Here is a 27,891-nt window from a genome sequence, read left to right as displayed (position 1 = left end):
GCGAGGGAGGGGAGGGCGCCTGCGCGGGCCTGGCCACCACCACCTCCTGCTGCGGGCAGAGGGCAGGCTTTTGGGGCCCGGACGTCGGTACTTGACTCCAAACATGGCGGGATCGGAGTGGGAGTCCTTGGAGGAGTGTTTGGAGAAGCACCTGCCACCCGCAGACTTGCGGGAGGTGAAACGCATTCTTTATGGCAAGGAGACCAGGTCTGGGGCCCATAGGCTGGGAGGGAGGGGGTGGACTTTGAGGCCAGCGAGTGTGGGTCTCAGGGACCGGGGAGAGTGCTTCAAGATCTGGAAAGCTCTGGGGGGTCGGTGATGAAGTACTGAGCCGGAGAGCAGAGACCATAGAACGTCTAGATGTGAGGGCTCTGGGGCTCTCGGGTTGCACAACCCTGGAGTGACCTATAAGCCACTTGTCTCCCAGTTACCCGAAACCTGAAGGGAAAGGATGGTCTTTTACTTTCCGGGGCTTTCCCTGTGGCTACCCAATTCTCCTTTCCTGCTTCCAGTCACCAGCTGCGTCCTGTGAGTGTCTAGGTCAGTACCTGCAGCTGGAGCTCCCAGCAGGTTAATCGATTGCCGGGTCCTAGCCCCTCTTTCCTGCAGTGACTGGGCCTCTGGTGGACCCATGAAGGTAGAGGCTGCCTGAATCTGGTTGGCGAAGGAACCTCCTTTCCCACTGGGAAGCCACAGAAGTTAGCTACCTTGCCCAGTGCAAATGTTTTTCCACCACTGAGTTGTGGGCATTGCTAAGACTTTCTGGGGGCAGTACCCTGCTGGACACCCAGTATACAAAGCTGGAAGATACTTCCCCTTCCACTCTTGTTTCTTCAGTCCACTTTTCTCAAAGCAACCAGAAAATGTAAGTCATATCCTATTGCTCCTTGCTTAAAACTCTGTAAGGGATTCCCATGGCCCTTAGAATGAAGCCCCAACTCTGATCCCATGCAGCTCCTGACTAAGTGTCTCTCCACTTCATTGCACATTGGCGGGCTTCCCCAGCTCAGCCAGACTGTGCTCCCTGACCTTGTGGCAGTGATCTCCAGGCAGGAACCTGATCAACTCATCTGAAATTCGTGGGTGTTGATTGCATCAGTGGCTTCCAGCCACCAGCTGCTGTGGAGTTACTGCAGGGAGGCCAGATCTCAGATCCATGAGTGTTTTCACTGCTAGTGGACAGTCAGGGTAGAACAATTGCCTTTGAGGGTGGATGTGGTACAGAACTTTGTTGAAAAGTGTTCTGCATCCCCTCCAGTATGCTCATGCTAGACTACTATTTTCCACCTCCTTTTAGGGAAGGCTCACTAGTCTTTTAGATTTGAGGCTCCCAAAAAAGATGTCTTAAAGCAAGGGGCGTCTTAGGCTACAGTTCTAGGGATGGGAATAGGTTTGTTTTAAGGATGAGGTGGGCACATTCTCCTGGGAAGAAGATGGAGATTGCTTCTGGGTGTCAGGGAGAGGTAACACACAAGAGTCTTAGGAAAAGCAAAATAAATTTCCCGTGTAGGTGACCGGCTGAAGCACATTCTAGAGATCAGGGTAAGGACTACCTTGCAAGAGGTAACATTTGGATCACTCCAGAGTGGGGAGGGGTTATTATAATGGAAGGTAAAATGGGAGCCAAGGTCCACTGACCAATGACCGCCAGACCTCATCCTGGGACTTGGCTCAATATAACTGAGTAAATGCCTTTCCTTTTCCATTCTTTTTCCTATTTCCCTTGGTTGTGTTCCAGTCAGCACTGAACCCTTCCAGGCTTTTACCTCTAGGGTATAAACGTTCTTACTTGCTCAGTCCTTGTGATTGGGTGGGATTTGGCTATGAACAGGCTTGTGAACTTATGAACTGGGGATGGAAAATTATTGGTCGTTTAAAAACCCTTCTGCTTAAACCCTGCTTGCCTCTGACAGCGTGACTCAAACACGGCCGCCTCTGAGAAGGCCCGATGGAGCCTGAGTCCTCAGCCCCTTCTCTGGACTTCCACTGAGCTGCACACAAGACCACCTGCTCTCCCAACTGCTTGCTGTGCCCAACACAAAGGCGATGTTTAGTAAATGTTTCCTAAGTGAATGAGCTAAATGGGCCTTTGCCAGACAGATGAAATCCCTAAGGAACATTGACTCTCAATTTTAAGACAGCCAGAACCAAGAAGCACTCATTCACTCAACAAACATTTATTGAGCATCTATTTTTGTCTTGGGTATTAGGAGTGCGAGGATGAGTAAGCCTTGGTTCCTGCTCTCCAGGGGCTTTCCGTCTTATGATGGTTATTCTACATTGTGAAATAGGGATGCCAGGAGAGCTGGAGAGAGTATATGTATGGGGGAGGGGGAGCAGGGCAGGAAGGCTTCCCTGTGCTGCCATGCTTGAGCTGCATCCTGACGGCGATGAAGGGGTTGGTTTGGAGACAGGATGGGTTCAGGTTCTCCAGGCCAAGGCCCAGATGCTAGAGGTTATGCCCTTTCGGGGACTGCGGGTGTAGACTACTGTGGGGATCACCCAGGAGGGGAGGCGGGAGTCGCCAGCACGGATCCCAGGCGCTCTGTGTGCCACGCGGAGGCAGTGGGCCTTGTCCTGGCCGTGGTGGGAGCCTTCAAGAATCTGCAAAGGGCAGGTGACAAAGGAGGCGGCCTAGAGTAAAGAGTGCGTGGGGGGCTGAGAGGAGGAAGGGTTTTGGAGGTCTCGGGGAAGTCAGGGGCGGTGTGGATAACCAACAGGCAGAGGCGCTGCTGCTTCTGGCTGGGACCTCAGGTGGCTGGGGCCCGCCTCTGATGACAGCAGCTTTGGGGCAGGCTGGTGAATCGAACTGGGGACGCTGTTCAGGGCTGCGGTAACAAATTACCACACACTGGGTGACTTAAACCAGAAGAAATCTATCCTCACAGTTCTGAAGCACAAAATCAGGAAGTGAGCAGGGCTGCCATCCTCCAGGGGCTCTGGGGGAAAATCCTTCCCTGCCTTGTCTAGTTTCTGGCAGCTCCCTGTGCTCCTGGGCTTGTGGCCTCGCCACAGCCTCTGATTCCGTCTCTGCGTGCCTTCTCCTCTTCTCCCTGTGTCCCTCCTCTGGGCATCTTGTGTAAGAATACTTGTCACTCGCTGGAGTTGGGGCTCACCGGGATAATCCAGGGTAATCTCACCTTGCTACCCTCAATTACATCTGCTGAGATCCTTTTTCCAGTAAGGTCCCATCCACAGGTTCCAGGTGTCAGGACGAGGACGTATCTTTTGGGGGCCACAATTCAACTCACTACAGGGACTGTGCAGAGGTGGGCTTGGGATTGTTCTGGAAATGGTCGTTCTAGGTGGAGGAGTGGATGCAGAGTGGGAGAGGCCCATGTTAAAGGGGTCGGAGGAAGTGGAGACTTTGTGGGAGACTCAGAGGCAAAGACATGGGGATGGTGGGTATCGAGGACACTCAGCAGGACAGGGACGAGAGTGTCATATTGCACAGGCAGGTCGAGAAGGATGAGGATAGCAGGGCGCCCCCTGGTTTTAGCAGCTAGAAGCCTGGCGGTGGTCAGGCAGTGGGGAGGGGGGCCCAGGGATCAGGGGCCTGTGGAAGGTGTGGGAGGGGAGGGCTTCAGGGAAGCTCCCTGCAGAGGGAGGGGTGGACAGCGGAGGGAGGGAGCAGGGGAGGTAACAAGAGGGACCTGTATGGAGCCTGCTTCCCTCCTTTTTTGTTCCTGTTTTTTTTTTTGTAGTGGGAGCGATTCAGATAGCTTTAATGGCGGATGTGGTAGATCTGTAGAGACAGATAGCCAAGCTATGCATACTGTTAAGTGAAAAGGGGAGGAAAGGGAAGAGCAGAATATACAAAGAGTCGTTGTATATGTGATGCATACATACAGAGAAAATATTGGAAAGATACACGAAACATTGTTTCTGAGGTGCAGGACTGGGGTTTGGGGGTGGCATGGAAAGGGCAACTCATTTTTCATTGGAGCTCCATTTCTACTGTGATTTTTCTTCCCCAGGAGCATGTGTTTCTTTTGTAGCACAGCTCTAGTTTAATTATTTAAAATGCTGATGGTAAAGAGCCATTAGAGCAGGAAAGATGAAGTTCCAGAAGCCAGAGGTTGCTGAGGAGACAGGCCCTGGGCTCTCTGAGGCGAGGTCTGCCGGGACCCAGGTGGCAGAGGTGGGGGCTGGGGGACGGGCCTGGAGGGGGTGTGGGGCCAGGACAGGAGCTGATGGACTTTACTCCATCAGGTTAGAGGTGAGGCCACGAGGGGTGGGGCCTTAGTGGCAGGATGAGGGACAGAAAGCCAACTGTAAGGACCCGGGGAGGGTTGCAGGGAGCACGGAGTCCCGCGTGAGCCTCGCTCCTTTCCTGGTCCCAGCCTCTCTGGGCCACGGCCGGCCTGTGTCCGCATGCATCCCCATGCCAAGCTTCAGTGGGCACAGCACTTGTTTACAGAATGGGACTCCAGGGTCGGTTGGGTTCTCCAAGACTAAGTGGGGCAGGAAGTGAGGATGGGTAACAGGAGGGCAGGGGTTGCTGAGAGGTGAGGGTGGAGGGCCTGGACTGCCTCGCCGGGGACCTGGGAGAATGAGTGCCCGTAGAAAGCTGGGGGTGTTGGGCGGAGGCCACACAGCATAGAAGTGAGGCGGCAGGGAGGTCGTGGTGGTGGTAGAAGATGGGGAAAGCAGCCAGCTGTGGGCAGGGGACGGGAGAGAGATGGCCAGAGGCTGAGGGATGCCAGCGCTCACCCCCCGGGGGATGGGCCCTCTTCTGTCCACCAGGCTGACTCATCCGGGGCTGAAGCCTGCTGGGGGGTGGCAGGCTCCTCCTGGGGCCAGGGGCACTGCCTCTGAGGAGTCACCGCAGCGGGAGGCGCTGTGTGGGCACTGCTGCTGTTTCCTACCTGCTGAAGCACACGGAACCCTGACTGTTGAAAAGCAGGCTGATTGTCAGGGGCGGAACCCAGCTCGGAGCTGTCAGGGCTGTCACATGGAAGCCACCTGGCAGGGGGCGGCGACAGGGGGCTTGGGATGACAGGGCTGTGATTTTGAAAGAAACGTTTTTAAGAAAGTGATTTAAAGTAGGAGAGAAATATTATTATTAGATAATGGCTGTCAGGTTATTTTTTGATGTGTTCGCTGAGTATTTCATAACCATCTTGCCTTTAGATGGTAAGGCCTTCCTGGACCCCTGCCGCTTCACCTGGGTGCCAGCGCTCAACAGGTCTCAGGAGGCATTTGCTCTTTGACCAACAGTCACTTTGGTGGAAGGTTTCATAAATAATCCACTTGCCTTTGTTAATAAACCACAAACCAGGGTGGTTGCTTTTGGGCCTTTGGTCTGGACACCAGGGCCCCACTGAGCGCACCCAGCATGGCTGTGGAACTGCCCCCTCCCCGGGCAGGGGCAGTAGCAGGGCATGGCGCTGGCAGTCACTGGAGACGTGTGATCCTAGTGGCAAATGGCTGCAGGACCCTCAGCAGTGCTGTCAGCAGTGGCCTCTGCTCCCAGCCGTCTCCTGAGCCTCGTCCTCAGCAGCCCCTCTGTCTTATAACAGCCCACCGCACCCCCTGGCTCCACAGAGCCCTCTCATTCTTGGCCACAACCATTTTTGGGAATCCATTCCCTCTCCTCTGTGCTTACCACCGATGCTTTAATCCCCACCCTGATTTTAGCAAAGGTAAAATATCAACCTCCTGACTGGTCACCCTGCCACTCCCACCCCACTGCCCCCCTTTTCAAGGCCTGACCCTGCCACCTCCCTGCTCAAGTATCCCCAGTGACTATCAGTTGAAGTCCACACTTAGTGTAGTGTTGGTTCTCCATCGGGCCAGGCCCTTGCTGTCCCCCTCCTGGGCCCACACTCCAGCCCCCCACGCATGGGCCCTGGCCCTGGCCCCCTCTGTGTGCCTGCATGACAGAATGTCCCACCTCTGCTGTACCTGGTAAAAGGCTGTGGGGAGGGGGGTGTTAAATTCAGCAGACCTCATGCAAATCATCCCACCTCTTCTTTTCTGCCCTTTCAGGAAGCTCCCTCTGCCTGGCAAGGCCTTGGTGGCTGCCTCTGCAGGGGACTTTGAGCTACAGGGACATGCCTTCGAGGCAGCGGAGGAGCAGCTGAGGGAGCCTCGGACTGTGCGCGTGGGGCTCGTTCAGACCAGAACCGCCCTGCCTGCAGACGCCCCTGTGATGGAACAGGTGCAGCCTCTTTTGACCATAAACACATAAACAGGGCCGTGGCCTGCTCTGTGTTTTGAGCACGCACGCAGTCTGGCTGGCTGCCCCCTCTGGGTCCATAGGCGTCCTGAGCGAACACCAGACGTTTCGGCTCTGGCGGCCCCCCTTCTCCGCAGCCTGCATCTCCAGCTCCCTCTCTCCTGGCACCTCTGCTTTCCTGCCTCGCTCTCCCTTCTCACTGCTCCTTCCACCTTCTTGTCCACCTCCTCTCCTGCCATTGATCTGAAGTTCCATTTACCAATTGGGAGGATGCCCTTTTGTCTGGCCTATGCTCCCTCCGGGGAACTCCTGCCTCTCAGTCTCCCACCCGAAGACCGCCTGCCAGCACATACTGCTCAGGACTCGTGTGTCCGTCCATGTGTTCCTTTGCCTTGATCCCAAGGGCAGGGGCTCACTTATACCCACATGTCTGTTAGCTGATGGCACTTGCAGGGTTGCTGTATTATGATAGGCATTTGCTCATGACCTTACAGTGGAATGTAAATGTGACAGCACCTGGTATTTCCCTCAAGAAACATGTTGCCACAGACATAGGGGATCGGCTGTATACACTTCCCAGCATTGCTCCCGCTGCCCAGACTCCCCAGGCCTTCTCTGCAGAGGTTTCCTCAGTATGCAGCATGCTTGTGCGTTCTTAGGGAGTCTCGAGAAGCCTAAGGTCAGCTGGATTCCAGGTCGGGGTCTGCGCTGTTTTTCACTTTTGGCCCTTCCTGTGCTTTTGTTGGATTAAAAGATTCCCAGTTCTCTGTTCACTTTCTGTTGCTGGATTCGCTGACTGTGACTACATCTTCTCGGCCATCCCAGGTTGCAGTTGGTGAGGGGCAGGGATGCTTTTCTCCCCCTGCAGCACCTGGGGACACACTTTGCACCCTGTCAGCACCCAGCAACTATCTGTGGAGCTCCTGTGTGCACAGGGAGGGGAGAGACAGCGCATCAGAAAGAGCTGCGCTCTCCAGGATGTACCCCTGCTTCCTCTGGTCTTTCCATAAACAAACACTTCTGAATGTCTCCTTCCAGGTGTTATACTGAGATGGGGTGCTTTCCTCCTGCCCCCAAGGAAAGCTTGGGGTCATGGAAGTGACAAACAGAGGAAGAACATGACAGCAATGGGAAGAGCACTGCTGGAGGAGCACATGTAGGCCAGGGAGGGTCGAGGTACCTCGGTACCCTCTGTGGGCAACATGTGACATGGATGATACACCCAGGGAAGACTGGGTGGAGGGAGAAGCACATTCCTAACAGAAGGCCCAGCTGGGAAAAGCAAGTCATTCGATGATAAGATACAGGAAACTGGAAGTGTCAGGACAGGCATCACCGAAGCCTTGAGGCAGGATGAGGGAGCCCCAGAGATGGTCGTAGTGTACGGTGGGCCCACCTTGCAGTAAGCAGCACACGACCTCCTCCTGCCCTCTCAGCAACCCTATGGGGCAGGCAGTGTTCCCGTTCTCCAGGTGAGGGAACCAGGGCTCAGAAAGGCAGTGGAGTGTGTGTGGGACCCCATAGCCTCTGCACCTCCACCTTTTATTGCAGATTTTGGACCTAATGACAGCACAAAATACTATTGGAACCCACTGCTCTGCCTATCCTGTAGCAGCTGGCCTGGTGGGGGGTTGTACATGTGCTTTGGGATGAGTTCTAAAAATGGTCTCAACCAATAGAAGTACATGGGTTCTGATCTTCGCTTTTAAAATTGCCAGGTCTCTGCCCTTCACCGGCGCATGGAAACCATTGTAGAGGTGGCAGCGATGTGCGGAGTGAACATCATCTGCTTCCAGGAAGCGTGGAGTAAGTCTCTCTTGGGGGTGTTTTCTCTGCTGCCTCCCAACAATTGTGTATTATCTCAGTGTCACCAAGAGTGCTACTCGGTTTCTGAGAATCTCCTTTTCTCATCCATAGAAAGGTTCTTCGTCAACAGTACCAGGAACCCAGCTGCCTTCCCTCCCCCTCATGCCCCAGCCTGCTGTCTGGTCCTGTCAGCTCTCCCACAGTGAAGCCACGCACTTCTTCCTCCCCACCCTATTCCCACTGCCCTGGTCCAAGGCACCGTCAGCTCCTGGCTCAGCGTCTGTGATTGCCTCCTGCTGGTCTCCTTGTGCCCTCCACCCTGACGCCCTCTAACAGGCTCTCCACACCTAGGAAAGATCTTTATGAAGTGAGACTCTGTACTGCATAGCCTGTTCTTGCAACACCTCTGTGGCCTCATTTCTGCTGGCCTCTGCCCTGACCTCCCTGATCCTCCACTCTGCCAAGACACCTTCTCATGCTCCCCGGCCATTGTAGCAGCTGTTGCCTCTGCCTGGCATGGGGCCCCTTCCCCTAGTCTTATTAAACCCATCCAACCTTCAGACCTCAGAACGAGCCCATCTCCCTATCTGAAGTTAAGTCCCTGCAATATACTCCTGGTACCATGTACCTTTATTTTTATCTTTATCAAAGTTATCTATGCTCATGGTTTGGAGTCACATGATTTAAAGGCCTATTACTAAAAAATAGCTTCCTCCTCCCCAGAGGCAACTACTTTTTACTCTTAGCTGGTTCTTTATGAATTTACCTTTGTGTTGCTGCTTCCTAATTCTTCAGTTTTGCATTATCTCTTGACTTCCCACTGTGGAAGAAGATAGAATCAGTCCTTTGTGTCTTTCTGACCCCTTTACATACATGTACATTTCTTGTCCCCCATCCATTCTCTGCCAAGCTATTTCATATACTTTGATTTCTTTTCCTGAATAACTTTCCCTGTTTTCCCTGGAGTCTGCTTTGTTTTCTACATACTTACCCCAAATTCTACCCCAAACTTTCTCCCAGATTTCTGAATCCCCTTAAGAGGTTTACACATGTGAAGTAGTCTATTGGTTCCATCTCCTTGGGGGAATATGTCCCGGAGCCTTCTGACTGCTCTGGTCTGAATCAGTTGCCCACTGTGCTGGCTGCATAGCAGGCAGCTTGGGATTTTCCTGCACAGTCATCCTGGGATGTCTCTTTTCCTTGCTCTTGTATTTCTTTTATCTCACACCTTCCTTTTTCTTGCTTTTTGATTGAGTAGTCCCCTGAGAAGCAACATATAGTAGGTAAACTCTTTGAGACCTTGCATATCTGAAAATATGTTACTCCGGCAACTTGCTTGATAGTTTCACTGGGTATAGAATTCTAGGTTAGAAATAATTTTCCTTCAGAAGTTTCAACACCTTGCTTCATTGTCTTCTGGCTTTGGGTATTGTTGACTAGTCTAATGCCATTTTGATTTAAGACTCATTGTATGTGACCTGTTTATTTTTCTCAAGAAGGTTGTAGGATCTTCTCTTATACTTTAATACTTTGGGTTTTCATAATGCTGTGCCATTGTGTTATCTGTTTTAATCCATTATTTTAGGCAGTCAGTGAGTTCTTTCAGTCTAGAAACTTGGGTTCTTCAGATCTAGAAAGTTTTCTTATACTGTTTCATTAGTGATTTTTTCCCCCGTTTTTCTTTCCTCTCTTCCTGATACTCCTACTATTAGGATGTTGGAACCCTGTACTAGATCCCTAATTTTCTTTTGTATTTCCTTCTATTTTTTCATCTCTTTCTTTTTCCACAATTATATGATAGATCTTTTCTAATTTGTCATTCAGACTTCTATTCAGTCTTTCATTTCTGCTATCATATTTTGAATTTACAATAATTATTTTGGTCTGAAAGTTCCTGTTTTCTCACATTGTGTTCTTGTTTTATAGTTGCAATATCTTCTCTTATCTCTGAAGATATTAAGTAACATTTTTTCTCCCTACTTTCTCCAAATTAGCCTCTTTTTTCCCTGATTGCTTATATTTTAAGAATTGGGGATTTAAAACATGATTGCAAACTCTGAGTTTGTGGGAGGGGCCTCTCCAATGAGCTTCATGATAGGATGTCTTTATTTATCTGTTTGTTAGGCCATCCCCATTGTAGTGTCTTTGGATCATTCTTTTCAAGTTGGTCAGATTCCCCAGAGAAGAGTTCTCTTACCTCCTGCAAAGAAGAGAAAGAGGGCAGGGTTCCAGTGTGCTGATATTTACTTAATGCCTTTGTTTTTGACACTCTATTCATTTTCATCTGTTCTGGCTTCCCCAAGACCAGAAACCCTCCTTAACTGTCTCCAGAGAATAAACTTCTATCTTTCTGCTGGGGTGGGAGGGGACATCCCAGCCTCAAGCCAGGGAGGAGGAGGGACTGGACTTCTGACTGCTTCTTAAGAAAACTTGCAACCAATCCTTCTAGTTTGTCACTCATCCCTGCACCCACCCTCAGAGCTATGCAGTGCCTCAGGCTCCTGATCTTTCGAGGGGTATGTGGTAGAGAATGGGGTGCTTCTTGGCCTCCTGCACTGCTGGGGGGACTGAGTTTTCTAGCTGCACTAAGACATCTGAGCCCATTCCTTAGCTCTCCAGCCTCCCACATTTTGTTGCTGTTGTCCTTCTCTTAGTGCCTCATCCTTGTGGGTTTATACATTTGCATAAAAATCCCTTTAGTGTCATCTGGTGAAGTTTCAAAAAAGAACAAAGGTGTGTGTCCAATCTGCCATCTGCACCCAGAAGTTCCATTTAATTTTTTCTTTTAAATTTATTTTATAGTGGTAAAAATATATATACATTATATTTATCCCTTTAACAATTGGTAAGTGTACAATTCAGTTTCATTGAATACATTACAAAGTTGTGTAACCAGCATCACTGTCTATACCCAAAACCTCCATCATCTTCAATTAAAAACTCTGTGCTCATTTAGCAATAACACCCCTGCCTCTGATCACTACTGTTCTACTTTTCTGTCTCTATGAATTTGGCTACTCCACGTAACTCATATAAATGAATCACACAGTATTTGTCTTTTTGTATCTGGTTTATTTCACTTAACAAAATATTTTCAAGGACCATCCGTGCTGTTGCATGTGTCCGAATGCCCTTCCTTTTTATGGCAGCATAATATTCCGTTGTGTGAATGGACCACATTTGGTTTATCCATTCCTTCCACTAAAGATAAAAGCCCATTTTATCTTTAGTGGTTTGAACAATTCCTGGTGTGTGACAAAAATGAAAAAGTATTTGTTGGATGGTTTAACCAACTTCTTCCCTTTTTTGGATCTGGAAAACCCCCACTCAGCCCCTCAAGGCCTACCACAGACACCTCCTCCTTTGGGGGGCCCTGGGAGCTCCCCTACAAAGAACGGAGCACTCAGTGCATTGTGTGGCCATGCCAGGTTATAATCCAGCTCCCTTGTCTAGGGTGGCAGCTCCGGAGGGCAGGACCTGGTCTAAGTCTAGAGCCTGACTCTGGACTGTTGGTTCAATGAATTGGGAACCCCCTTCTCCTCTAATCTGAAAACTGTAGTTGGGACTTTGCAGCCAGCCTCCTCCACCCTCCATTCCACATCCTTCTTTTGGAAGTTTGTTTACATTATAGTGGTTGTATAAACAGGAAAAGAAGCCTTTAAAATGGAAATGGAGAAATTTGGAGAGTTTAGCAACCTGAAATGAAATCCAAAAGGGTTTTATTCTCTTGGGGTATTTGAGTCTCTTCTAATGCTCTGAAAGCTGAGAATGAATGGTCATTAAGGATTTTTTTTGTTTATCAACAGCTTTATTGTTGGCTTCCCTAAAATAGTTCATCCCTCTTCACCAAAGGCGAGCCTGGAGAGTCTTGAGCCTGGTGCAGAGGCCCCTGGGGCTTTGTTGGCAGAGTCTGCTGCCCATTTAGCTGTCCCTGGGGGCCAGGATGGTGGTGATGCCATTGGGGGCCTCTTCATACCGGCCCCATCTTCAGACCAGGCTTCCTGAGACTGGAAGGAATTGGGAGGCGGATGTCTCCCTTCCTTCTCAGTGAAACCAGGAGAGTCACACCTTCTTCATGGGGTTATCAAGGACAAGCTGCCTTTTACCAGGTCTGGGCACATGGCCATGTTTGGGAAAGGTGGGCTATAATTTAACACCCCCAAACTGGCCACACATCCCATGCCATGACCAGTTAAAGCCGTTGACAGTCACATCACACAGCTTTCCACAAACCCTCCCAACAGGTTTGTCAGTTCAGAGTGACCAGGACAATAGCAAGCATCTGGAAGCTTCCATTAAGCTAACTCCTCTGTAAGGAATGGACTTGGGTTATTGGGAGGAGGAAGATATAAAGAGTATGTGGAATTGTTCCAAACAAGGGATTCAGTGCTCCTAGTCAAGAAGAAAAAGACAGACAGCCCAGTAGGAAATGGGCAAAGGGTATGAACAAGATTGCCTAGAGGGTGAATCCAGAAAGCCAGTGACCGTGTGGCAAGGTGCTCCACCTCCCTGGTGATAAGGAGACTCATATTTAGTCACAGGGAGATACCATTAGATTGGTGGATATTAAAGAGTGTGGACAAGGTTGTGAAGTGACAGGACACACACAGCCAAAGGTCCATGGTGCCCCCCAATACAGTTCCCCCTGGCACACACCCAAAGGAAACTGCCATTTTGAACCTGGTATATCTAGGGTTCTTGGAATTGTCACTGCATATATATATGTACCTATTATTTGAAAACAGACATCAGCCAGTTTAATGAAATTTCCTGTTGAATTAGCCCCTTGCTGGCATCTAGCCAGGAATCACAGGAAGAATGCGTTTATCCTAAGGTGTGCTCAGCCCATCCAGTGGTTCCCAAACTTATCATGGGGTCATTAAGTGAGTGGCTTTCCTTGTTCCTGAAGAAGCTGCCCTGTCCCTGGGAGGAGGAGCATCCTTATGGTGACATGCTGAGGGTCCCCGTGCCATCCTCAGTGGCTCTCTGATACTTTCCCCAAAGAGTCTTGGCTGTGCTCTTACCAACCTACAGATTGGCCAGCAGCTCAGGATCTGCTGGTTGGGAACAGTTTGGGGCTGTACCTTTTGCAAATTTTTTTAAACACATTTTTTTATTGTGGCAAAATATACCTGACATGAAATGTACCATTTTAACCATTTTTAAGCAGTTTTGTAGCATTAAGTTCAGTCACATTATGCAACCATGACTACCATTTTCTCCAGAATTTTTTCTTCTTCTCAAACAGACACTGTTCCTATTAAACAACAGCTCCCCACCCTCCCCTCCCCCAGCCCCTGGCAACCACCACTCTATTCTCCATCGCTATGAATTCACCTATCCTAGGGATCCTGTGTAAGTAGAATCTGACTGCATTTGTTCTTTTATGACTATTTTCTTTCACTTAGCATAATGGCTTCAAGGTTCACCCATATTGTTGCATGTGTCAGAATTCCTTCATTTTTTATGGCTGCATAATATTCCACTGTATGGATGGACCACATTTCCTTTATCTGTTCATCTATCAATAGACACTTTGGTTACTTCCATTTTTTGGCTTTTGTGAGCAGTGCTGCAGTGAAGGTGGGTGTGCAGGTACCTATTCAGGTCCCTGCTGCAATTGCTTTTAAGACCATAGGAAAGACACTTGGCCCACCCCATTGTTTTATCACAAAGCCCAGAAGGTTAGGTCTGCCCAGCAACACAGCCAGGGACAGGACTCAGAAGCTAGGCCGAGGCCCTTGGGGCTGTGTTCCCTTGTGGAGACCCTCCACTGCTGGGCCAAGGAGCCCCCCTCAGGGGCCATAAGCATTGGATATGATTCTGACTTTCCTCCCCTTCACAGCTATGCCCTTTGCTTTCTGTACGAGAGAGAAGCTTCCTTGGACGGAGTTTGCTGAGTCAGCAGAAGACGGGCCCACCACCAGATTCTGTCAGAAGGTGGGACGTCAGCTGCTGCCCTGGCAGCAGCTGCCCATCACATGTGGGTCACCGACCAGCCGCAGCTGCTGGGCGTCATGGCGCCTCACCATGGAAAATGCACACACTTGGTGCTTGTTTTGCCAGATAAAATCAGATAAGACTGTTTGCTGCCCTTTTTTAGTGTGCTTTCACTTAAAATCGCAGTTTCAGAGCCAGAAGGGACCTTAGTGGCTTTTTCAGGTGAGGGAGCTGCAGCCAGGGAGGGTGGCCTGGGGCTGACTCCCACAGTAGGTCCCACAGCCAGTAAGTGGCAGGGCTGGTGCTCAGGGACCAGCAAGGCCTGTTCCTTGTCTGGAGCTCTGCTGTTCACCTTGCTGTTTGCCTGAGTTATGTAGGCTGCTCTGCAGGACTCATCTCATTAGCATAGACACTGGTGTTCATTTTTCTTTATTAGAGCCTCATAATATGTGTTGTATGATCCCATTTATATGAAATGTCCAGAATAGGCAAATGCATGGAGGCAGAAGGCAGAGTAGTGGCTGACAGGCTTGGGGTGGGGGTGGGGGTGTCACTGCTAATGGGCATGGGGTTTCCATCAGGGGTGATGAAAATGTCCTGAAATTAGATTGTGGTGATGGATGCACGACTCTGTGAATGTCCTGAAAACCACTGAATGGCACGTTTTATAAAAATGGATTTTATGCTACATGAATTACATCCTAATAAAGCAGTTATCCAAAAACCCCTAACATTCAAAGAGGTTACAAATGGTAGCATATCCTTATTCTCACCTGCAACCAGAGAACTTCCATTTCTTCTTGTCCCATTTCAGCCTTTATGCATGTAATTTAGGGTGTTTTTGAGCAGAGCTGTAATCATAGTGATTTGGTCTAGACGGATGTGATTCCACACGTCAGCATTCTCGAGCTCTGGGGAAAAAATCACCATTCACTGGGTTGTTGACTCTGTGCTGCGGACAGAAGAGGAAGAGGACTGGTTAGGAGGTGACTGCAGATAACACACCTGAACCAGGGCTGGAGGAAAAGGAAAGGAGGAGTGGAGATAAGGACTGGTACCAAGGGACACCTGTGGGCATCAGAAGGGACCAGGGACCCCAGCCTCCCTCACATGCCCTGAAACATCTCCTTCTCTCACTGTGTCTCTCCCTCTCTCCTGTCATTCCAGCCAGAGGAAATGACAGGCTAATTAGAGTTGAGAACAGAAGACCATCCAGGGCTGCTCATCCAGATGGTCACCAGGTATATGTTCTCATTGGAGACAAAAGGAATTTGTTGTCAAAGAGTCTTGTTTTGTTTTTGGTACAGATGAGAAGTACCATGATTTACTCGTTTTTATTAAATTGTGGTAAAAAACACATACCATAAAATTTACCATCATAACCATTTTTAGCGTACCATTCAGTGGTGTTAGGTACATTCACAGTGGTGTAGAAGGGGTCTCCAGAACTTTTCATCTTGTGAATCTGAAATGCTGTGCCCATTAGCTAACTTTCCTCTGGCCCCAGCTGTGGTAACCAACGTTCTGCTTTCTGTTTCTATGAGTTTGACTTCAGAGACCTCACGTGAGTGAACTTGTACAGAGAATGTGTTCTTTTGTGTTTGGCTTATTTCACTTGGCATAATGCCAAGGTTCATCCAGGTCAAGGATGCCATCCATGCCATCCGTGCAACAGGATTCCCTTCCTTTTCAGGGCTGAAGACTATTCCATTATATGGATTTGCCCAACCCTCCAGCCATGTATTTGGGTTGCATCCACCTTTTGGCTGTTGTGAGAGTGCTGCTGTGGTCGCTGGTGTGCAGATTTCCCTTTGAGACCCTACTTTGAATTATTTGTATATATACCCAGGAGTGGGACTACTGGGTCACAGAGTAGTTCTATTTTTAATTTTTTGAGGAACTGCCATACTATTTTCCACAACAGCCGCACCACTTTACATTCCCACCAGCAGTGCCCGGGGATGATGACTTTTCTCATTTAGCTGAGCTTAGACATCAGGACACACTGGCATCTAGTCCTCCAAAGGGCAAATGCAAGTGAAAGCTCTGAACCAAGTCTAGTTATTCAGGAGGATCACTGACTTCTTCAATGAGAAACAATGACAGTTGATCTGAAAGTAGGACTCCGTGATCTTCATCATTTTTCCAGCTGGCAAAGAAACACGACCTGGTGGTGGTATCCCCCATCCTGGAGCGAGACAGAGAGCATGGCGACATTTTGTGGAACACAGCCGTGGTGATTTCCAATTCTGGAGCCATCCTTGGTAAAACCAGGAAAAACCACATCCCCAGAGTGGGCGATTTCAATGAGGTGAGCTGCCCCCCAGATGACCGGCCCAGCTGGCTTGCCCTTCTGTATGCATATCTCCTTGGGCCTTTTTGTGAGGGAAGTTCTGGGTCAGATCACATCAAGTCGCACAACACGGAACACAGTGTGGCTGCAATGCCTGGGGCCCCCTGCCGTGGCCCCGCCCCACAGGGCAGATGGGACTCAGGTGGGATGCCCAGGCGAGTCCCAAACACCTTCAGCACAGAGGGCTGGTTTTTCTTAATAGGACCTGACTTAGCTTTCTGAAATTATCTCTGAAGTAAGTAGGATATAAATTAAAACCAAAATAAACAGTGTACAAATGTGAAATGATTCCTGTGGCCCCTTTCTAGTCCCTATAGTCTAGTCCTTATTTGGGGGGTGAGGGTCCGTGTCTGTGGTTCACGTGGGGTCTCAGTCAGCCGTGTCCACGTGTTGGGAGACAGTGGCTGAACATGTGTATCTGTGCACCTGTGGTAGATAGGGCTGTGTGTCTGTGAGCAGGGTGTAAGTCAGTGGAGCTGTTTTGATTGGTTAATGCCAAATTTATGGGTGGGTAGGATGTGGGGGTGGACATTTGAAGGAGGGAAGTGAGCTCCACCTACTAGATATGAAATCTGGACTTGATCTGAAAAAAATAGTTATGCAGGATGCGATGCCCCCAGTCCTCCATGGCCCTCCCTGATGGTGAGGGTCCCTGCCACCCTCAGGCTGGTCAGGCAGATCAGGAATCATCTGCAGAGCTAGCCGAGGTTCCCCCGGGGAAAAAGAAGAGCCCAGTGTTTCTCAGTAACAGCTGGAGCTGGGGGTGGGAAGGCATGCCTCCCGGCTGTTTACCCTGGGATTAATCTTTAGCTCCCTGTAGATAGTAAAGGGCTTGTCTCGACACACCAGGATCTGGCCCAATGTCCACCACATGTGCACATCCTGGTTGCTGCCCGACCCTTGCAATATTAGTAGGAGGAGACGAATGTTCCAGGAACAGGTCTGTTTGGGACCCCAAGTAGACCCCAGTCCAGTCCCCCACAGTGCCATCCATGGAAATTCCCAGGGCCGGCAGCCTGAGGGGGCAGGCGGAGGGGCAGGGGTGGCAGGGCCGTGTGCCACCTGCCTGCCCTACAGGGCCATCCACAGCAATGGGCAGGATGCCAGAGAGCTCTGTGGAGAAGAGTACCTCCTGGGGGTGAGTTCTAGTGTCAGATTGGTCCTCATCAGCTGGGCGAGTTACGTGAGCCCCCGGGCTGTGGGTTCTCCCCAGCAGGTGACAGCTGCCCCGATGAGCTCCCAGTCCCTTCAGCTTGACATTCTTTATAGGTACACATGGCTGTTGGGGACATTAACCAACTCATGTTAACAGTGACCAGACAATCTGCCTTCTGTTGTACCATGACTGAAACCTAACCAAAGTGTATCCTTGAAATACTACGAGAAGTTGCTTTGGGGATTTTTTGACATGTCACAAAAGAAATTGTGGCTAAATGCAAAAGCCATGGTGATTTCCCCTTTGGGTTGGCTTGTAGCGATTGTCTGGTTTTTCTTGGGTTCATTTTGGGAGGGTGGGGGGGATTTTTTGGCATCTTGAAATTACAGAATTTAGAGTCACACCCAAGAGCGTTGCTTTGGAGTATTGGCGACAGTCCTCTTCTTATGTCAAGTCTAAGGAAAGGGAAATGTCACAGCTGAGAGGCTGCATTATATGGCCCTTTGTTTTTCAGTCAACTTACTACATGGAGGGAAACCTGGGCCACCCCGTGTTTCAGACGCAGTTTGGGAGGATCGCGGTGAACATCTGCTATGGGCGGCACCACCCCCTCAACTGGCTCATGTACAGCATCAACGGGGCCGAGATCATCTTCAACCCCTCGGCCACCATCGGAGCCCTCAGGTCACTCGGCAGGCAGGATTCGGGAGGGGTCCTGGGGGCCAGCTGTCTCAGGCCCATGGCCAGGCTGCATGGCCTGGAGAGGGGAGGGGCTTGGTAAACAGCAGCGGGGGGGTGGGACCACCAGGACATCTGGCAAGCCTGAACCCTGGGATTGTGTGCTGTGCACTTAGGCAGCTTCTTCTCTTCTAAAGAACCTGGGGTGTAGTAGGTGCCTGGCCAGCTTTGCCTCCATCCCTGGCATAGCCACTGTACCTCTGGAAGCGGGGACTGCAGATTCCTGAGCCTCGTGTCTGCAGCGTCCGCTGTGCGGAGGGCAGACATCTGGACAAGAGAAGGAATGGATGGGGGAGTCAGGCTGAGGCTCCCTAACAGATCAGCCAAGTGGCTCTGAAGCTTGTTTTTAACTTCTTGTGACACCTAACACATGTTTAGGTGTTAGCCTTATTCCCAAATAGAAAACTGCTGTCCAGGGCAGTGGGGTGGGCCCTGGCAGCCCTGAGCCCCTGAGCAGGACCCTGGAGGCCCCTCAGTCAGTAATGGCGAGTGAGCCAGCATGACCCAGTGTGACTACACTTCCGCTGCTCCTCTTCCCCAGCGGCTGAGTGTTTGGGTGGTTTCCAGTTTTGCATCATTAACAAGTACCAGAGCTCTAGGAATGTGTGTGCAAATATCTTTCTCCTCAACTCACTTCCTGCAAGCAGGACTCCTGGGTCAGGAGGTGCTGGCTTTCCCTCTCTGCAGTCCTAGATGCCAGCGCCCCCTCAGGGAGGGGGCTGCAGAGGAGGGGACAGCCCCTGGTCCCTCTGTGGGGGAGCAGCTCTGAGTTCCCTTCCGGCCCATACCTGTCACTCTTGTCCCTTCTCACAACTAAATTTCAATAGAATTTCTTCTAAATGTCAGAACTTGACATTTAATTTTTCTTATAAGCACTGTGTCCCCTTCTCAAGTGTGACTTCCCCTCAGCATTCCGATTTGCACAGCATGCAAACCCTGTGGCTCCCTCAGGTCCCCTGCCCCGTCCGTGCACCTGAGCATCTGCCTGTGTCCAGGAGAGCTGTGGTTGGGTAGCAGGGGAGCCATCTTGGCTCTCCCGCAGAGAACCCCCGCGGGGCCTTGTGGTGGCTTGGTCATTATGACTGTGATTGGCACTTGTGACTTAGGGTGATTACAGCTCATCCAGCCACGGCATCTGGCTAGAACCTTGGGGCCACCCTGGAGCAGCCCCCTCCTGCCAGCCATGCGTAAGATGTCCAGTAAGTTCCAGCTCCCCAGAGGGTCCCTAGAGGAAACTGAAGCCAACGCCCTGAGTCAGCCTGGGCCTGAACTAGCTCCTGGGCCAGGGCAGGCAAAGCTATGGTCTCAGACTCAGATGGCCACCTCCCTGACGCTACACTCCCTTGGGTGTTTACAGCCCCAATTAAGCAAACAGAAGCACCCCTATGTAATATGCACATAACCACTTACGTCCTCAACAGCCTATTAAGCTTATTAAAAATTATTGATTTTCCTTCCTCAGCCAACAATCATTCAACTTGTGGCTTTCCATGGTGTGGTGAGGCCGGCAGTTAAAATGATCATGAGTCTTTTGGGAAGCACTATGCTTCGTGAGCTTCTAAAATGTTCACACCCTTTGACCAGATAATTATGCTCCTAGAACTTTACCTAAGGAAGTGTCTAAAAGAGGAGGAAAAAGCTGTACACGTGAAGATGTTTCTGGCAGCTTTATTTATAATGAGAGACAAGCCAGAAGCGAGAGCAATGACAGGCCCAGGTCTGTTTCAGCCTGTCGCTTCCACGGGTTATTGTACAGCCACTAAAAAGTCATTATGAAGATCAATGCAGCATCACAGCAGGAGCCCGTGAGCAAAAGAGGCTGTTTCCAGGCTGCGGTCAGAACTCTGTAAACATCTTTTGCCATGGATGATCAGAGAGTTTGGAAAAATGACCACAGATGGTCTGTTAGGATGGCGGGATTCTGGGTGATCTCCTTAAAATGATAAATGATTGTTTGTGGAATTGATGGTGTTTTTAAGTATGATACTGGGCAAATCACCAGCCATACACAAACATCAGCTCCCAGAACAACCCATCCCCTTCTCTGGCATCTCCTGTGCCCCCTGCCACCAGTCCCCCATATACACTGTCCTGTGTGTTAGGATGTCCTCACTCATTTTGGGGTCCCACAGTTCTAAGTACACAATAAAGTTGAATTGCTTTTTGATGAACTGAGTCATCCTGACAGCCCATGTGGTCGCAGATTTCTGCCATGTATGTGGGTTAATCAGGAAGTCGATATATCCCAGCCCCTTCCTGCATTTTGCCCCCTAACTGTGATTGTTTTTAGGGGCTGTGTAGCCACCCTGGGAATGTGGCAGATGTCCCTTTCCTCCTCTGCCCCCTGCAGGGGTGTCCCCGTGACTTCTGCATGTGCTGGGCTCCCCGAACCTCTAGGTGCCTTTCCCTTGCTTGTTTTGAGCCTAACTTTCATTGCCGGCTGCAGGTTTGAGTCCTACGCAGCCCACCCTGCCTGGAGGACTGCAAGAAAGATGTTTTATGGCACTCGCTCTGCTACTGTCTATTTAATTCCTGAAAATGTCATTTACGGGTGTGTTTCTATAAAAATCCTTTCTTAAAAGTTTTGTCAGCTCGGCTTAGCAGCTGGGGGAGAAAAGCAGCAAAATGAGTCCCCTCAATCAAGCCTGTGATTTTTTTCCCCCAGACTCGTGAATCCTCCTGAGAATTAGGCTTGTGACAAGCGCCCACCCCCTCCACCTACTCCCTGGTTTAAACCAGGTGCACGTTGAAGGAAGATTCCAGGGCATTTTGCTCCCAGTCACTCAGTGTTTCTAAGTGGGCATTATGCCTGTCAATCCAGAATCTTAAAGATGTTGTTCCTCAGACAAGAGATAATTAGTGACAAGAAGGCCATTTTAGTTGGTGGCTGCAGAAGGGCGCGGTCTCCAGGTGGGGCATGGGTTCCTGCCGGGTCCTCTCCTTTGCGGGTGCTGGACTGAGAAAGGCCCCAGCTCAGCTGTGCCTTTGGGCTGCCTCCTTCCTGGGCCACTTAGAGAACCAGTGAGCCCCTGCTTAGAGACTCAGGGAACTAAAGAGGAAAACAGGAAGGCTCTGGGAAATGGGGCCCAGCACGGGGTGGGAGACAGACACCTGCTACCGAATCTAGCCCCCATTCCATTACCTAAGGTTCCTTTCAGGTGCAGTCCGCTTGGCCTGAGCGCTCCTCTGGAGACCGCTTTGCAAGGCAAACGACAAGCAGGACAGGCATTAGGACAGGCCGTTAGAACCCTCCCAGTGCCATGCACGAGCCCCGCTGCCTCCAGCTCCCTCCGACATTCACCAGATGAGGCTCTGCCTGCCTGAAAGGAGGGTTCCTCGCCCAGACCAGGAGGAGGGAGTGAGAAGTAGCAGTTCTGGAGCTTCTGGTACTCTAGAAGCTTCACCTGCAGGGGCAGCCTTTATCTCCCTTTGAGGAAGTTTCAAGAAAGGAGACTGAGGCTCAGGGCGAGGGTTTGACCCTGGGCTGCTCCTGCTTGCAGCAGCCGCCCACCCTCCCAAAGGCTGCTTAGGCTTGAGCATGGGACACCGTGTACAGAAGCTGGCCACCTTGCGGGTTCAGGGTCAGCCACGAATATGAGGCTCCCTAGCCATCCCCACCACACGCCAGAAAAGCTGGCAACTTGACTATTGCTCGGGGCCAAGCATCCACCAAGCCTGGCAAGGACATCAGTGACCTGGTTCCTCTCCTTCCTCTCTCCTAGTGAGTCCCTGTGGCCGATCGAGGCCCGAAACGCAGCCATCGCCAATCACTGCTTCACCTGTGCCATCAACCGTGTGGGCGAGGTGAGTCCCTGCATTCTGGCCAGCCTCCCTGGCCCGGTCAACCAGGTGTGCTGGGAGGGGACAGAGTGATAAGCTGCCTGCTGGGCTGGGGGGTGGTCTCTTAGACCAGCAAAGGCCACAGAGAAAGGAGCTACTGTCTGCCGGCCCTGCTGGGGGGACAGGCCACACCTCTCTTCCTTCTCTGTGTGCGTGCCACAAATCATAGAGTCCCAGAAGAGGGCAAGCTGGCTTGGTCTGCTACTTGTAAAGATATCACTATGCCATTCCTCTGTTTCTATTTTTGTTTTTAGCTGAAACCATTTTGAAAGGTTCTCACCCTATCACCACCAAGTATCTGGTTTCATATTTTTCCCTATTGACCCCATGCACTGAGCAATTCTAACTACCAAACATGATCCATTTATTACATAATACTCTTCTTCCTCCTTATTCATCAGATGTCAACCTCTAATCAGAGCATCTGATCAGCCAGAGATAACCCAGGTTTCCACACTAAGTCGATCTAATTTCTGGCAGCATAAGGATATTCCATGTTTTAATTAGCCCATGTGACCCCGTCACAGCCTGATGGGCCGTTTCCATTAGGCTTTGGGGAAAACATTTGAAAACGGTGTGTGGATTCCCACTTACGCTCTCACAGGCCCTGGGCTGCCTATTCCTCCGGCAGGCAAGCCTCCGGTGCGTCCACAGCCCTGAGACCCCACCGGCGCAGCGTTGGGGTTTGCTGCCGTTAGAGGGTGAACATCCCAGAGGCGAAGTCCAGGTCTTTACCGTGCTTCTCCAGCCCCACTGGCCGCCTGCAGGGCCCAGTGCTGGGTGCTCAGCAGGGGCACTTGTAAGCACCTGCTGGCTGCCCAGTGCCAAGCCCTTCCGTCTCACGTGAACTGTTGCTCAGCTGACCCCGCTCGGCCTGACTCTGCGGTGAACTCAATGGTGGCACCAACTATGGGTTTGCGTCACCTTGCTTTTGCTTCGCAGGAGCACTTCCCAAACGAGTTCACCTCTGGAGATGGGAAGAAAGGTATGTTCAAGTTTCCGTGGCGGCTGCACTGAGGAGAGGATCTCACCGCCCCCTTCTCCGTCCACCTCCTGCGGGCAGGGTCCACCCGCAGACCAGGCCTGCGCATCTGGCACCTCAGAGGGGTGGGCTCTGCTTGGCTTTGGCCTGGGTCCTGACCTTGTGACCCCTCACTTCCCAGATGGGATCCAGGGGGCTGGAGCCCTCCCTCCCCTGGCATTAGTGTGCAGACAGACCAGGGTGTGGGAGAGCCTCTTGTGAGCTCCCTGAAAAGGGGGGTGCTTTATTCACCCTTCAGATCCCTCTTTTCCTTTGTCCTTGTCCACCTGGCCCCTCCCCACCCACGCTGTACCAATGCCCAGATTGCTTTGGGTTCCTAGCATCTGAAGCTTGTTTGATCTGAGGGCAGGTACCACCTCACCTCTGCTGGGGATCCCCCAGCCCCTTGTCCTACCTCTCGGGCTGGGAATGTGGGAGGGAAGGTGCCCTCCTCATCTAGCAGGTGTCCGCGCCAGCTCAGGGTGTCCCCTGGGATGCTTGAGAGACTGAACAGGTCTGTTACCCAGAACCTAAGGATTCCAGATTGCTCCACTTGGGGACCCAGACTTTCAGTCTCCAAGACAGTTAGCTTCCTGCAGAGAGAGGTGCAGCAGAGCAGGGAAATGAGGTCCACTGGGGGCCTGCCGGGCCCTGCACTGCCCTCACCTGCTCCTTACATGCCCACAGGGAGGCTGTTTGCCCCACTTCCCTGGTGAGGGGCCTGAGGCATGGAAGGTGGGAACGGCTGGCAAAGTGGGCGAGGGCAGAGCCTCAGCTCACTGCGCGGGGCCACCACAAGGAGCAGGTCACCCTGGAAGCCCTGCAGAGCCATGTGACTCCCATGGGCTGTGGGTGCCTGGTGTTGGGAGCAAATGCCAACACCTCTACAAGGGTGACCCTTAGAAATGTTTCCACGGGCAGAGCTGGGGGCTCTGAGGGTGACTTTTGTGGCAACTTACTGAGCCTTCAGGCCTAAGGAGGGAGGCCGGTCATTTCGGGCCTCAGCATTTAGCAGATGCGGGGGAGGGTGGCATGAACCCTTTGTCTTGGCATCCCTTTCTGTGTCTGCCCCTCCACAGAGCCCATTGTGTGCCTGTGGGGGCTCATGGTGCTTCCCTTTGCTCCTGCAAAGCTCACCGGGACTTCGGCTACTTCTATGGCTCGAGCTACGTGGCAGCGCCTGACAGCAGTCGCACTCCCGGCCTCTCCCGCAACCGGGACGGGCTCCTGGTTGCTGAGCTCAACCTCAACCTCTGCCAGCAGATGAGTGACATCTGGAACTTCAGGGTGGGTCCCCGAGTCCCTGCTGCCGCCTTACTCCTCTCCTCGGGTCCTCAGCCTGCTCTCAGGGCGGAGAACTTTGGCTGCTGGGTTCACCCTCGGGGATGGCCGCATGAGGCTCCAAGTTGGCCAGAGGACTCGGTCTCTGCCCCTCAGGGCTGGTGCAGAAGGAGGAGCCACTGGGTCAAGTGATGCCAGGCAGCAGACCTTTATAAATTCTCCTCTTGGCTGATTTAGATGCTGGGCACCTTCAAACAAATTAATCTCAATTTCATTTGTCCAGAGAATAGAGTAGACTGGCTTCTCTAATCCTTTTTTCCTTTCCAGGCCTTTACGCTTATCACAAGATAAATGTGCATGTCTGGCCAGGCCCCACAGTGTAGGCCTTGACAATAGAGGGAAATGGGTCATGTAGAGAAATGGAATCTAGACCTCGCTCTGTCACCCCCTTGCCCAGTCACCTTAAGCCCCTTCTGCTCCCAGGCCTTTGTAAAATGAGAGGCTTCACTCAAGTTCCCAAGTAGCCTTTATGACCTAACACCCTGTGACATCAGGGGTCATGGGAGAAGTCTAAGTGCCCACCTTTGGAACGGGGCAGTGACAGCCATGGCCTGAGCTCCCGGGAATGCGGCATCTCATCATGGCTGCAGATGGAGTTTGCTGTATTAGTGTCCAGCAGTATTTCTACCAACTCAGTACCCATCTGTAAGCAAATTGTCATGCAAATGCATGTCACATTGTCATGACTGATCAGCATGTCTGGGAGGAACCAGGGCTTCAGATCTGGCCAGATACGGGCTCCAGGCCCGGCTTCCCCGTTTACCTAGGTGTGGGTCCTTGAGTGCATTCCTTGAGTCTCAGATCCTCATCAGACAAACAAGGCAGTGCCCACATGAAAGTCTCCTGGCCTGTTTCCTGTTCCTGGGAAGCTTAGATTAATGTAGGATTTCATGCAAATTAGAAGTTGGAATCGAATCAATAAACAATGTTTTCTCAATAACTTTTTGAAAGTGGAAGCCCTCCCACGCTACGGTGATGGGCAAGAATTCCTGTCGAGGCTTTGGGATGGAGGGAAGCATTGCCAGGGGGCCAGCATTCCAGGTGGGCTTCCCAGCCCCACCTCTGCCTTCTCCCAGCCTCCATCTGTGTCCATGATGAGATGCCACATGGAGTGGACAGACCTCCAGACCTGGAACCAGGAGACGGGAGTGTAAATCCCAGCCACCTCCACTCTTGGCTGGTGACCTAGCGCAGGTTACCCTCCTCTGGGCTGTAGGCTGCTTTTCTGGGGTTCTGTAGGACCCCAGGAGAGCCCTCCTGCCTTCAGGGTAGGCCACACTTTCTAGATGGGCAGATCACAGTCATCCAGCAGGAGGGCGGGGGGTGTGAGTCATCTTGACATCTGTGATCTTTGCCATGGCACCCGAATCTGTGCCAAGAGGTCACCGGGGTTTTTTTTGTTTGTGTGTGTGTGTTGTTTTTTTTTTTACAGTAGTCTGAAATTGTCCTACCAGCCTTCCTCTGGTATTTCTGTCTCATTGCTGCCCTCCAGTGGCAGAGGTGGTGGCAAGAAAGTGAGGGCCATTCACAACCCAGGAACCTCTAAAGTATGTCTGTGTTTTGCTTTCAGATGACGGGCAGATATGAGATGTATGTGCAGGAGCTTGCGGAAGCCATCAAACCCAACTATCGCCCCAATATCGTGAAAGAGTAGCTGGCCTTCACCACCTACCGCCAGCAGGTCAGCAAGTACATCAGGCTTTACATGTCCAGTTCTCCCTGGTGATGCTGATAACATTGCTGTCCAGATGAGCTTAAAATGCCCAGGTGGGGAGGGTAGAATGAGGAGTGACTGCTTAATGGGTAGAGGTTCCTTCTGGGGTGATGAAATGTTTGGGGACTAAATAGAGGTGATTGTTACACACAATACTGTGAATGTACTAAATGTCACTGAATTGCATCTTTTAAACTGACTAATTTTATGTTATATGAAGTTTACTTCAATTTAAAAAAATGTCCAGGCACTGATAGGGCAGGTTGATTTGAAGTTAGACAGATGGGATGCCCCAGTCCTGATGTTCCTGACTTCTCCATACGTGAGCATACGAGAGGGAGCGTGCACGCGAGTGGGAGAAGGCGAGGCTGATCCAGCGTCACTGAGCTGCTGGATGGTTGTGGGAGGGGGACAGTCACTCCAAGTGTCAGCTCGGCTAGGCTGCAGTCTCTCCAGTTACTCAGACACTAATCCGGATATTGCTGTGAAGGTATTTTGCAGATGTGATTAAAGTCCATAACCACTTACCTAAGCAAGTAAGATTATCCCAGATAATCTGGGTAGGCCTGATCCAATCAGTCAAAGGCCTTAAGAGTGGATTTGAGGCTTCCCTGAAGGAGAAATTTTGCCTGACAGCTTCAGCCCGTGCCTAGGGGCTCCAGTTCACCCTTGCTGACTGACCGCCCTATGGATTTCAGACTTGTCTATCCAGCCTCCACAGTCACTTAAATCAGTTTCTTGCAATGAATCTTTTAATCTGAATCCTACTGTTTTTGCTTCTCTGGTTGGACCCTGACTGATAGACTCTGGTAGAAGTGGTTCTAGAGGAACAGAATCTTAACAAAGAGTTTTCTGCCTTGGTTTAGGTTTCTGGGATTCTTCTCTAATTTGATTGGATTTACACCTTCAGGAACTAAAAAAAAAACCACAAAGCTCAAAGCTAATGGTAGGAAAGAAAGAATAAAATTTAGAACACAGATAAATGAACTAGAGAATAGAAAAATAACAGAGAAAATCGAAACCAAAAGTTGGTTCTTCAAACAGACAATCAAAATTGATAAACTTTTAGCTAGATTGACTAAGAGGAAAAAAAGACTCAAATTCGTAACATCAGAAGTGGAAGTAGAGCCATTACTACAGATTCTACGGAAATAAAAAGGATTTTAAGAGATTACTGTGAACAGTTTGTCGGAGATCATCGAGAGGACGTGGCGGCCTGCTGACCCGTGAGTGGACTCCTTCCCCCTTCCCCTGTCCTTGGAATGTACATCCTGACCATTGTTCCCAACCAGGAGCTACATCAAGGATGCAACCTTGAGAGAGCAATGTGCTGTTGGGACCATCTGGACTGTCCACTTGCAGTAGCAGGACTGAACCCAGTTAAGGCCTCTACCTGTAAACTCTCAAGATTCTGGTGGGCATGTGCAAAGAACTGCTCATCTGGTGGCTGCCCCAGACAAGTGTGTAAGTTTCTTACTTATTAAAACTGTCACCTACCAACCTGGAGGGGCCTTTTTCTTACGTCCCTCCTTGCCCTCTGGTTATGGGAGCCCATTTCAAATTTCACCTGGGACTCCTGAAGTTGTGAACCAACACAATTGTACCCAACACATTGGATAACTGAGATGAAATGGACAAATTCCTAGAAACAAAACACCTACCAAGACTCAATCACAAAGAAATAGAAAACATGAATAGACATGTAGCTAGTAAGGAGATTGAACAAGTAATCAAGGCCTTCCCAACAGAGAAAAGCTGGACCAGAGGGCCTCACTGGCGAGTTCTACCAAACATTTCAAGA

General features: G+C 50.8%; 1 protein-coding gene across 1 annotated transcript; it reads left to right on the top strand.

Annotated features, from left to right (window-relative positions):
• On the top strand, positions 1–26,306 carry UPB1 (beta-ureidopropionase 1). The gene is made up of 10 exons (XM_057491581.1): positions 1–207; positions 5,992–6,163; positions 7,900–7,987; positions 13,833–13,927; positions 16,077–16,238; positions 17,951–18,120; positions 21,897–21,978; positions 22,957–22,999; positions 24,168–24,322; positions 25,947–26,306. Exons 1-10 carry the CDS (start codon positions 104–106, stop codon positions 26,028–26,030), a joined length of 1,155 nt encoding a protein of 384 aa, XP_057347564.1. The 5' UTR covers positions 1–103; the 3' UTR covers positions 26,031–26,306.
• Positions 26,307–27,891: the final 1,585 nt, after the last annotated feature.

The sequence above is a fragment of the Manis pentadactyla genome, chromosome 14 (assembly GCF_030020395.1).
Source record: "Manis pentadactyla isolate mManPen7 chromosome 14, mManPen7.hap1, whole genome shotgun sequence".
Classification (NCBI taxonomy): domain Eukaryota; kingdom Metazoa; phylum Chordata; class Mammalia; order Pholidota; family Manidae; genus Manis; species Manis pentadactyla.
The sequence above is the reverse complement of the archived record's forward strand: the minus strand, read 5'-3'. Positions and strand labels throughout refer to the sequence as shown.

Excerpts from the sequence above, each read along its gene's own strand:
- UPB1 (XM_057491581.1), top strand. The coding sequence starts at position 104 with ATGGCGGGATCGGAGTGGGAGTCCTTGGAGGAGTGTTTGGAGAAGCAC. Across the intron at positions 208-5,991 it reads CTTTATGGCAAGGAGACCAG|GAAGCTCCCTCTGCCTGGCA; the intron begins GTCTGGGGCCCA and ends CTGCCCTTTCAG. Across the intron at positions 13,928-16,076 it reads CCACCAGATTCTGTCAGAAG|CTGGCAAAGAAACACGACCT; the intron begins GTGGGACGTCAG and ends TCATTTTTCCAG.